Source organism: Nannobrachium achirus, assembly GCF_963921795.1.
Source record: "Nannobrachium achirus genome assembly, chromosome: 20".
NCBI classification, from domain to species: domain Eukaryota; kingdom Metazoa; phylum Chordata; class Actinopteri; order Myctophiformes; family Myctophidae; genus Nannobrachium; species Nannobrachium achirus.
In genome coordinates, this window is record NC_137827.1 from 57,867,421 (window position 1) to 57,879,920 (window position 12,500).

The window sequence follows — 12,500 nt, forward strand, 5'->3', positions numbered from 1 at the left end:
TGAGTTCCGCCACAGACAATTCAAAGGTGAAAACACTATGGTTTCGTCATTATTTCCGCCGCATATCGTGTTCCGTTAGCCAATGAGGCGCACTTGGTGGGAAATAAAATCTGGGAGTGGTGTTAGCAGGAGTATTGGTTGAGCTTCACATAACAGTTAGCACGCTGCAGAGTATAGTCACGAGCGAGCCCACACTGTTTCGTAGGAACAGTATTTCTAGTTATTATTGCTTTTTTAATAGGGCTTAAAAGTCAGAATTCATAATCTATGTTTGTACATGTGAGTTCCGGATAAAACCTTTCTCTTTTGGGACTGGAGCTGAAAACAGAGCTTAGGAAAGCCCTGTTCCAAGGTCTTCAGAGTGCAGTTCACCTGCTCTCTCAACAGGGGGGGCTAGAGGCTCACAGAGGCCATGTGTCATTAGAGTTGACTACATTGAAACCATCCCTGTAAACCCAGCTGTGGTCCAGACCAGTGGTTCTCAACCTTTTCAGACCTTTTCAGACCGCAAAATAGCAGATCTGCATGCTAACAACGCCTCGCAGATCTGCTAACAACGCCTCGTGTTTACGTGAACTTTGGACCGATATCTAAAGATCTGTCAGATCGGATTTCTTTAAAATTGAAACATGCTTTTTTAAATAAATTCAATGAATATTGCAGCATTGTGAGCATGTAGATCTGCTATTTTCTGCCTCTAATATTTGACAATTTGACCAATGTTTAATTTGTAATTTTAGAGGTATTAAAAAAGTCCATGAATTATCACTTTAGAAATGTGAAGATACCCTCTATACTAAGTCTATACACTTTGTTTACTGTTGAGTGAAAAAACAATGTTGCACATTAAGTTAATCATCTGGGACCCCCTAAAATAATTTGGGGAATTACCAATACTTTTCCTGCTACTACACTACATCTCGGATCCAAATATCGTACTTTTACTCCACTATTTGAAAGGTTTAGTTACTACAGGTAGTTACTTTGTAGATTTTGATTATCATTACAAAACTTACTTTAACAACTTCAGCCCTACATCTCAGCCATTTGAAAATAAACGATCTACTTGTAGATCTGCTATTGTCACTAGTTTGGGGCAAACATGTTATCTCTCTTTTGGATCTAGAACTAAAACGTTTGGGAACCACTGCAATAAATTCTCTTGAATTCTCTCTCTTTTTTTGTGTGTGTGCCTGCGTGCACCATTTTGCAGTAACTCATGTTTTTTTTTTTTCTACTTCTTGAGAGCCACCAGTCGGAGTGTAGTCCGTGTAACGATGTCATTAGGAGGCTGCTTGTTCTGTGAAGCGTTAAAACCCAGTAAAACCCAGTCCCACTGAAAGGAAAAGGACAAACACTGCTGGGGATGTCAGCAAACCTTATATGTCTAAAACGGTTTCTTTTTATTATCATATTAAAGGACATTTTCAACCTATCTTCATATAATTGGTCCCCACTAAAGCTCAGTGTGATATGGTACCATTTTTTGTCTACTCGTTCTGTGTCTCAGACAGAGTCCTGCAACGGGTCGGGGCCCGCGGGTACCCGATGGGTACCCGTGTTTGACGGGTGGAAACGGGCGGAATATATACTATTATAAATTTGCGGGGACGGGCAGCGCGCGGCTAAACACGGGCGGGCAACATTTTACTGTGAAAATGAGCCAACTGTTTATGCCTAAAACAACGTCACAAGAGCGCACAGTGAGCAGCAGGACAGAACCACGGCTTGCATACAGCACTGTTTCCGCCTAAACATCAAGTCACACACATATGAAGCGGCTGCCGGCTGGAGGGCACACAGTCACAGTGAGGCAGCAGCCTGCTTGCTGCCAGCACTAGTCGGAGGACACCGACACACAACACACAGCTGAATAAAGTGGGCGCGAGTGAACTGCTTGCCTAGCACGATGTAGTTGCCCAAACTAATATGATTTGGGCTTTAGCCTTTAGCCTACATCTCATTAAACCTTAATATGCAAACCTGAGAGACTGTGTTTGTTTTGTTTTGTCATGATGGGGCGCAAGGAAGGGTGACTTGCCTGGAATCAACCTGTCCAACTTTCACAACCACATCCATTGCTGTGATCAGAAAGGTGCATTGATTGTTGCGACCATCAGGGAGCAGCTTACTATGAAAACCTCCACCGGCCGTCCGTCGGTCGGTCGGTCGGTCGGTCGGTCGGTCGGTCACACGTCACACCTTTGCCCTGCTCATATCTCCGCATCAGTATATAGGGCTTGTTTGTTTATTGTATGACATCACGCCACATCATCAGCTGTGGACTCTGTGATGTCATCGTATCGCATCAGTATATAGGGCTTGTTTGTTTATTGTATGACATCACGCCACATCATCAGCTGTGGACTCTGTGATGTCATCGTATCTCCATATATGGCCATCTCCGTATATGGAGATATAAGTCGTCCATGCCCAAGTATGGGCTGGTGAGGTCAGACTTTGTGTGATGCGTAGGTTATCTCCATATATGGAGATTCAACATTCCAGGCAATGCTCTCTTCCCTGGTGAGAATTGCCCCTTTATATAGGGCTTGTTTGTGTATTGTATGACATCACGCCACATCATCAGCTGTGGACTCTGTGATGTCATCGTATCTCCATATATGGCCATCTCCGTATATGGAGATATAAGTCGTCCATGCCCAAGTATGGGCTGGTGAGGTCAGACTTTGTGTGATGCGTAGGTTATCTCCATATATGGAGATTCAACATTCCAGGTGTAACTATGGCTACCCGTATGACGTGAGAGGTGGAGGTTGTGATATTTGTGGAGATAAGCGACCAACGGTCGCTTATCTCCCGATTAGGGAGTCTTACTGGTAATCGCTTGTTCAAAAATGTTATAGCGTTCAATCCATTCATGTTTTCCAAATGTGAGAGGTACGGTGTGTGTCTGTGACTCTGTGTTGGAGTGCATGTCTGTGGCAAAGGACCGTCAGGTCCGCGGTCTGGATACCTCCTCCTGCCTTTTGCATGCTTGAAACTAAAGCTTACTTGTTAATGACAGTGTCACCGTAGTGTGTGATGATTTTGACAATAAAACACATCACAAAGTATGCGTACCAGTAAGACTCCCTAATCGGGAGATAAGCGACTTTAGAAATAATTGCGACCGTTAGGGAGCAGTTTAGTTGCGACCGTCAGGGAGCAGTTTACTATGAAAACCTCCACCGGCCGTCCGTCGGTCGGTCGGTCGGTCACACGTCACACGTCACACCTTTGCCCTGCTCATATCTCCGCATCAGTATATAGGGCTTGTTTGTTTATTGTATGACATCACGCCACATCATCAGCTGTGGACTCTGTGATGTCATCGTATCTCCATATATGGCCATCTCCGTATATGGAGATATAAGTCGTCCATGCCCAAGTATGGGCTGGTGAGGTCAGACTTTGTGTGATGCGTAGGTTATCTCCATATATGGAGATTCAACATTCCAGGCAATGCTCTCTTCCCTGGTGAGAATTGCCCCTTTATATAGGGCTTGTTTGTGTATTGTATGACATCACGCCACATCATCAGCTGTGGACTCTGTGATGTCATCGTATCTCCATATATGGCCATCTCCGTATATGGAGATATAAGTCGTCCATGCCCAAGTATGGGCTGGTGAGGTCAGACTTTGTGTGATGCGTAGGTTATCTCCATATATGGAGATTCAACATTCCAGGTGTAACTATGACTGCCCGTATGACGTGAGAGGTGGAGGTTGTTGCGACCGTCAGGGAGCAGTTTACTATGAAAACCTCCACCGGCCGTCCGTCCGTCGGTCGGTCGGTCGGTCGGTCGGTCGGTCGGTCGGTCACACGTCACACCTCACACCTTTGCCCTGCTCATATCTCCGCATCAGTATATAGGGCTTGTTTGTTTATTGTATGACATCACGCCACATCATCAGCTGTGGACTCTGTGATGTCATCGTATCTCCATATATGGCCATCTCCGTATATGGAGATATAAGTCGTCCATGCCCAAGTATGGGCTGGTGAGGTCAGACTTTGTGTGATGCGTAGGTTATCTCCATATATGGAGATTCAACATTCCAGGTGTAACTATGGCTACCCGTATGACGTGAGAGGTGGAGGTTGTGATATTTGTGGAGATAAGCGACCGTTTCCCGATTAGGGAGTCTTACTGGTGATATTTGTGGACGGTCGCTTATCTCCCGATTAGGGAGTCTTACTGGTATCAAAACCTCCACCGGCCGTCCGTCCGTCGGTCGGTCGGTCGGTCGGTCGGTCGGTCACACGTCAAACGTCACACCTTTGTTGATGAAGAGTCTTGGTCAAATACTTCTGTTGGTTTCTGCACTGATCATTTATACAATTCAGCTGTGTTTGCTTGTGTCATCATGATGATGTCATCAATCAGCCATGCCCAAATATAGATTTTACGGGTTTACATGCTTACTCAGTTATTCGTTATGTGAAAGTCCTATGACGTCTATGATATCTGACATCATCATACATACATTCCCTTTTATGCCCATAAATGGAGATCCCCTCTGTAGAACCAGCCACTGACATCACTGTAATGTCAGGGGAACCAAATCCCTTTTATGCCCATATATGGAGATCCCTGTGATGCCAGGGGAACCAAATCCCTTTTATGCCCATATATGGAGATCCCTGTGTTGCCAGGGTAACCAAATCCATTTTATGCCCATATATGGAGATCCCTGTGATGCCAGGGGAACCAAATCCCTTTTACGCCCATATATGGAGATCCCTTATGTCATCAATATTAAGCCCATATCTGTGAATATCTTTGGGTACCAGATGTCTCCATATATGGTTAAATGGTCCGATATACATCACTGGCCAGAAGACCAAGAAATGGTGCAACCTCGCCCTTTGCTTTTCTCCCTTAGGCATCTTACTGGTAGGTAGTTTAATGAGGAATGCAGTATGGTGGTAGGTAGGTAGTTATGGCCTTTGATGTAAGATTTTCACTTTCTAGGATAACTATATTTGCTATTCCCAGATGATGCCCTTTTAGGGTACCCCTCATGCCCATATATGGAGATCCCCAGGCTTTACTAATTAACATAAGTTTTATGCCCATATATGGAGATCATTGTCCCAATGTCATCAGATATATGGGCATAAATGGACACAGGCAAACTAGATGGGCTGTATGGATATCCAGATGTGTGATGTAAGTGTTTTATTCCAAATGTGGCACCCCACAGACATATTTCCAGAAAAAAAATCCCTTTCATTCCCATATATGGAGATTTCTGATGTCATCAATCCCAGGCCCTGTAAAAAACAGGGTTGCTATGGTAAACAGTTGGTTGCTAGGGTAAACAGTTGGTTGCTAGGGTAAGAAAACATGGTTGCTATGGTAAACAATTGGTTGCTAGGGTAAACAGTTGGTTGCTAGGGTAAAAAAAACATGGTTGCTGTGGTAAAAAGTTGGTTGCTAGGGTAAACAGTTGGTTGCTAAGGTAAAAAACATGGTTGCTATGGTAAACAGTTGGTTAGTAGGGTAAACCTTCAATGATTTTGACATCTTGCTACTAATCTGTCGGTAGATAATGCCGGTCTTATATAAGGGTCATTTGTGTACGGTGTGATGTCATACTGATGTCAGCAGTGTGACAGGAGATAAGCGACCAACGGTCGCTTATCTCCCGATTAGGGAGTCTTACTGGTGGGTACCGCTTTGCATGTCCAAAAATGTGTTTCGCAAAAATCTGCCTGATGGTGGCGCTAGAAGAGGGCCATGTGAGAAATGAGGGGTGGAGGTTGTGATTTGCCATCCAAGGAGTGTGTGTGCAAAGTTTGGCATTGATAGGGCCAACAGTGGCGGAGATATAGTACGGCAAAAGTGTGACGTGACGTGACGTGACGTGACGTGACGTGACGTGACAGACAAACAGACAGACAGACAGACAAGACAGCCGGTGGAGCTTTTTATAGTAATTGCGACCTGACGGTTGCAATTACTCGTCGTCAACGTTGATGTCAAATCACATTAATGCGAGACACCCGTGCGGAGCAGTGCGGAGTGTGGACACGGTCGGAGAGCGTGCGAGAGAGGCAGACAAAACCGCCACATTGTGATAGGCAGAAAGGATCACTGCTTTGACAGCCAAGATGATTAGCCAAACATATTATGCCTTGATAATCTATTGCAGGGGTTCTCAAACTTTTTTCTAGCACGACCACATATTATGAGGGATTTCTTTTGGGATGTCCTCGTGTCCTTGGATTGTACCACAGGATGGACTCACTGAAATGCTCCCCTTTACTTCCTTAATACAGTGTACTAAACAATATCGTTGCCAGGCAACAGTTCCAGCCTGCTGTCAGAGCTCAGTAGTAATCAGTTATATTTACCTGAGTAACGTTTGTGAATAAATAGTACTGATAAGAGTAGCTTAAATACATATATGTACAGTTAAGCCCCTTTTGACTGCAGCTTTAGCACCGCACTACACAACACTGCACCACTCCACACCACACCACATAAAAAAATCGACATTTTCCAGTACACAAAAGTACCCCTATCAGTAAGAAAAAAATTGACCCTTTCAAAATGCCCCAGACGTAGATTTGGCGAGTCATTAATTAGGCATTCATGCCATGCAGAGCTTGGAGGTCGGCTATTTCCGGTGTGATACACAATGAACTAAGCATAATCAAGTCAATTCTGGAGATGTGGCGTAACGGCATGGATTTCTACACAGAGAGGGCAATTCTTTCAACATAAGATGCTGCATTCAAGTTCAGGAAAGTTTGGACAAGGCAATTCTCTTGAATGCTGCCTTCATGTATGGCATGGAAAGAGGGGCGTTTGCATTTCTTCCACCATGGTAAAAACTGCATTCATGGTCTGGAGAGGGCACTTTTTACAGACGGATAAAAGGGCAGGGGCTCGAGCCCCCTTTGATGTCTATGCGTACACGTGCCTGATGTTGTGAGCTGTAGATCTGCTATTATTGTAGGCAGAAAAGGAACGCAAGTATAGAGGGTCTAAGTGGTTGAACTGAAGTAACGTGACCCGTACTGTAGGCTCATAAACTGGAGTGGCATCGGCAAATTCCAAATACGGCGGCACCCACTTTGAGAAGCCATGGCGTAGCTAAATGCGCACACACTGATTTAAAGCTGCATCAACAAGCAGCATCACAGGGGAACTAAAAACATGCACTCTATCATCGACGTTACACAACGCGTCTCTCCATATATGGGTCAGGATCCCAAAAAGAAGCTGTGGTTCTATTTGCGTGGAGTCCCGGTATGTACTGGGACGTCCCAAGAGAGCATTCATTCCCCATGGGGAGACTACAGATATGATACCGTTGCCATGCCAAAATAAAAAACAACAAAAACAAGCAGCTAAAGTGAGTTACAGGGCCTTGTATAGAGCGGCCGTTCTCAATCAGCAGTGGGTTGTGACCCCCAGGGGGTCCCCACATTATTTTAGGGGGTCCCCAGATGATTAACTTAATGTGCAACATTGTTTTCCTCACTCAACAGTAAAATAAACCCAAATAAAGTTTAAGTGTATAGTGCACATTTCTAAAGTGACAATTTAAGGACTTTTTAATACCTCTAAAATGACAAATGGCCAACAAAGTAAATCATCACTGTCGGGCAGAAACCTCGTATCTCCAAGTTTCAAATTTGTAATTTTTTTTCGCAAAGCAAAGCCCTACTTCATCATACAAGGCCGTCGCAACAAAAGTAGTGAAAACAGCAGATCTACAAGCACACAACGCCTCGCGGTGCGAGGCGTTGTGTGCTTGTAGATCGGCTGTTTTCACTAGTTTAAATCATTTTTAAAAAGATAAATACAAAACAAACGGTTTTGGACAAGGTTTCCACCCAACAACAACGAAATATAACTAATGTAATTGGCCCACTGGCTTGTCACTTGTCATGATCTGAAATGGCAAATCTTTGAGTAGCAGCAGCACTATATGAGAGATCTCTCTCTCTATAGCGCGCAATGAGGGCCTCTCCAACTCTTTTTCGGGCTGAATCAGGGGCCCAGCATGTCCCTGGGAGAATCCAACTGAAGCGACCTTCGCTCCCCCCCCACTCCACCCATCGCGTCCTGACAGCCAATCAGCGTTGATGTTGTCCGGAGACACGGACATGATTTTGGTGTTTGGAGTTGGGACTCCCTTTTTTCCAGGTATTTCGCCTTGATTCCAACCAGACATGATTTTCTTAACAACGCGGACCTGCACGACCAAAGTGAGGATATAGAAGTGACTAGAATAGAAGAAATAGCTTCAGGTTTGAACCCAGCTTAAGACACTACTGTTAAATGCGTAGCGTTGTTCCGACATCCCATTAGTCCGACGGTACCTAACCTAACCCTAACCTAACCCTAACCTCAGTAAAACCTTGTCTCTAAAATGACAAAAAAATAAACGTTGGCCAAACTGTCAAATATTAGAGGCAGAAATTGTGAAAATAGCAGATCTACATGCTCACAACGCCTCACCACATTGTTAACATGTAGCAGATAGAACCGTGTCATACAACATGTAATGCCTCTTAGTGCTCGTCATTGTGGGGGGTCCCCAGTTCAAATAGGATGATTATTTTGGGGGTCACGGCCTGAAAAGGTTGAAAACCACTGGTATAGAATACCGAAGTCCTGACTTCACTCGTTCATCCAATGAGTCGGGGGACGTTTTTCTCTATGGAGAATAACATTGGGTCATCTTTTGCCTGCCACCATAAAACGTTTTATTTAACTGTTTTTCGATCGATCTGTGCGCGCGTGCGTGTCCATTGTGCGCGCAACCGCCGCCGCCACATGGCTGCCGCACGTGTCGTCTGTAACGCCAAGAAGAAATCATCCAAATTCGAGCGAGCGTGAATGAGCTGCAGCCGAAAGTACATGGAGTTGTTTTTGACAAAATGAGCAATGGAAACACATAGGAGGAAAAACAGTGCAGTGAATGGATCCCAGATACATGGATGTCAATGGAGCCATGCCGCCGTCGTTGTCAGTGAGCGGCCGTGTTGCATCATGGGAATTTAAGTTTTTGTCGTCACCAGTGGCCGCCGCGGCAACCGTTTGCCTGGTTACCATGGTAACCAGCTAACACGGCTGTGGCCGGGTTTGGCGGCGGAGGTGTTAAAAAGGTCTTGTATAAGCATTGTTGTCTAAAGACAAACAAACTGTCTCTGCGATATCGTCGGGGAAGTGGCTCTGTATCATTTACTGTAGTCTGTAGTCACTAATATTTGATACAGTCTGTTTCTGGCGGAAAATGTAACTAATTCGGTGGCATTAACATTAGCATTTTCTCGCCGTCAGTTGATTCTTCATATCCATGTGACGTCAAACTGCCGGGATCGTTTGTTTATTTGTGGAACACAGTTCTTATTTGACGCACAGAAATATATAAAACCGTAATATTTCAGCCACAGTAGAAGACGGAGAGCGTTTGCCGTCGATAAAGCAGTCGGGAACCGTTGTTTTACAGTTAGAATGTGTGTGTGTGTGTGTGTGTGTGTGTGTGTGTGTGTGTGTGCGCGCGCACGCATGCATGTGCATGGCCTGCGCGCGCGTGTGTATGTGTGTGTGCGTGCGTGTGTGTGTACTGACGTGTGCGGCAGCGGCAGGTCCGACATCCCCGCTGGTTGGTGTGGTAACCGTAGCGACAGTCCATCTCGTGCAGGACGCAGTTCTCCTCGGGGCAGCTGGGGGGCGCCATCGTGATGTAGGTGGGCTCTGGAACGCACACACACACACACACACACATACAAAGAGAGAGCATTATTGTGGGCTCGCCTGGAAGGCGAGCACACGTATGTTATCTTCATTATTTATTTATTTATAGCTATATGTGTATCTCCTCAAAACTTTGGCGCGCTTCATCTCTTAAACGCTTACACCTTTCAACACCATTCAAATTTTTATGTGTTCAGCTTACTGAGGACACGTGTGCTTGTACTTTTGGTTTTGAAATGTTTTGTAGTATAAATATAAAAAAATAAAAATGTTTAACTTTAAGCACCCAATGCATTTCCAATGGGTTTAGTGAGTGGGGACAGAGTGGAGAGAAGGATAATAGACCCATGTTTATGTTAAGGCGCTGTGGCTGCAGTGTTCACACTTCAGATATGCTATCTATATCATTGCGTTCACACAGGTCTGCTCTCTGATTTGATCCAAATGTCTAAGCTGTGTGATGTATAAAACTATAGTTATAGTTAAAACTATAAATAAATGTCCCTCTCCACTCTACTGATTACACAGCTGTGATCAAGAATCAAGTCCGGGCGATGGGATGTAAATCCCATAGCCATATATCCTAGAGCCCGCAGGGACAGTCAGCCATATTAGTGGTTGTTGTTGGTTGTCAGGGAGATATCAAAACCAATGCATTTCCAAGTCAGATCCACAAACACAATAAAAGCCATGCTCCACTCCTCAGTCTGGAGTGGCCACATAGAAGAACGCCTTGGTTATAGACATAGTGGAGGACAGATGTGATCTGGGATTGTTAGCCTACAGTATATGCACTCAATATACTCCACTACAGTTGGAGTCCATTTGACAGTTGCTGGTTCCCAAACACAGAATCAAAAATGTAGATCTAGAACACATAGAATATGTACAGTACAGTAAGGTTCAGTAGAGTACAGTAAAAGTACAGTAAGGTTCAGTAGAGTACAGTAAAGTACAGTAAGGTACAGAAAGGTACAGTACAGAAAGGTACAGTAGAGTACAGTACAGTAAGGTACAGTAAAGTACAATACAGTACAGTAAGGTACAGTAGAGTACAGTAAAGTACAATAAAGTACAGTAAAGTAGAATAAAGTACAGTAAGGTACAGTGGAGTACAGTAAAGTACAGTAGAGTACAGTAAAGTACAGTATAGTAAGGTACAGTAGAGTACAGTACAGTAAGGTACAGTACGGTACAGTAGAGTACAGTATAGTATAGTACAGTAAGGTACAGTACAGTACAGTAAGGTACAGTAGAGTACAGTACAGTAAGGTACAGTAGAGTACAGTAAAGTACAGTAAGTTACAGTAGAATACAGTAAAGTACAGTACAGTAGAGTACAGTAAAGTACAGTAAGTTACAGTACAGTACAGTACAGTACAGTACAGTACAGTACAGTACAGTACAGTAAGGTGCAGTACAGTATAGTAAGGTACAGTACAATACTGTAAGGTACTGTACCTTACAGTACCTTAAAGTATCCTATTTGTTGGGTTGGAATCGAGCCCACACTGTTTCGAAGGAACAGTATTTCTAGTTAGTTAATGTTTTTTTGGCCCTTGTATGGCGCTGCCATCGTTGTAGAAATCCACATTCATTGGTAGAAATGGTACCATCTCGAATGCTATTGGCTGCCAACGGTCACGTGCAATACTTGGGGGGATACTTGGGAGAATGTGGTGTTGAGCCTCCCGAAATAAAGCACACGAAGAAGAAAACAACAACCAACAAACCGTCTATGGGACCGCCCACAAGACAGCCAGGGGAAAAACAAAACCAGTATGGCTGACACAGACGGGCCGCAGTAAATGTCTGAATATTTTTTTCGTGTAGTGTAGTTTCGGAGTGTAGTTTTAGGATTTATTTTAGGCTTGAATGTAAATTAACTTCAAACCTGTGGCTGATTTGTGCACCGAACGTTTGGACTCTTGAGTAGCCGCTGCAGCCGCCGCTAACCTGACCGGGCCATCAGGACTACTGTACCCCGTATTGGAAGCCTTATTGCGGACTGTCCTTTTGATCGGTCGTGCACAGATCTTACACCACGCGTGTGCGCGTCGTTCCACATTCACGGGGAAAAAAAAAACAAGAAATAATACACACATACGAAGCGGAGTTGCGGTTGTGGAGAAATATCAAAAATGTTCAAAATGCAAACCAATAGATAACAACAACAACCTATTTTGCTTACGGACGCTCTCTGCGGTTCGGGGTTACCGGCCATAATCAGCGAGTACAAACATACTGGCCACTGCTGGACCCCCAATCCCCTCTGCTCCGCCCCCCTAGGTGGAGAAAGATAAGGGAGGGGCTGGGAGGAGAGGGGCGGGATTGAGTGACTGTAACATCAAATACGGTGTGTGTGTGGGGCGGGGGGGGGGGGGGGGTTATTTAGAAAACCCCAGACCCACAGATAATAATCCAATGAATGTTCAAAGTTCTGCTTTTTGGGGTTTAATTGAATTCAGAGAGGTTATTTGCGTGATTGGTACACGCGTGTGTGCGAGCGCGTGACATAACGCTGCACTAGACAGCCATCATTTTTCCATTTTAATTCAGCCATCTCAGCGTCTTCAAACAGAATGTTTACCTGAAGCACTGAGGCAGGGACGTCATGTACAAAGAGATGTTTCCTGATTGATCTGCGCTGCAAATAATTCAATATTCACATGATCACGTCCTTTTTTTATCGCAATACAAATGCAATGTGGGTCTGCATATAAAGTCTGACTCAATGTGTGTTATGCGTTTCTAGATAGTGTGCGTATGTGTG

The 12,500-nt window shown here is 44.5% G+C and overlaps 1 protein-coding gene across 1 annotated transcript in view; it reads right to left on the bottom strand.

Annotated features, from left to right (window-relative positions):
- Window positions 1-12,500, bottom strand: part of crim1 (cysteine rich transmembrane BMP regulator 1 (chordin-like)) — a gene marked incomplete at its 3' end in the record, with an annotated part of 308,756 nt that overhangs the window by 47,354 nt on the left and 248,902 nt on the right. The window contains exon 8 of the mRNA XM_080751169.1: window positions 9,602-9,727. Coding sequence (XP_080607295.1) covers window positions 9,602-9,727 — 126 coding nt within the window. The remainder of the gene's footprint in view (window positions 1-9,601; window positions 9,728-12,500) is intronic.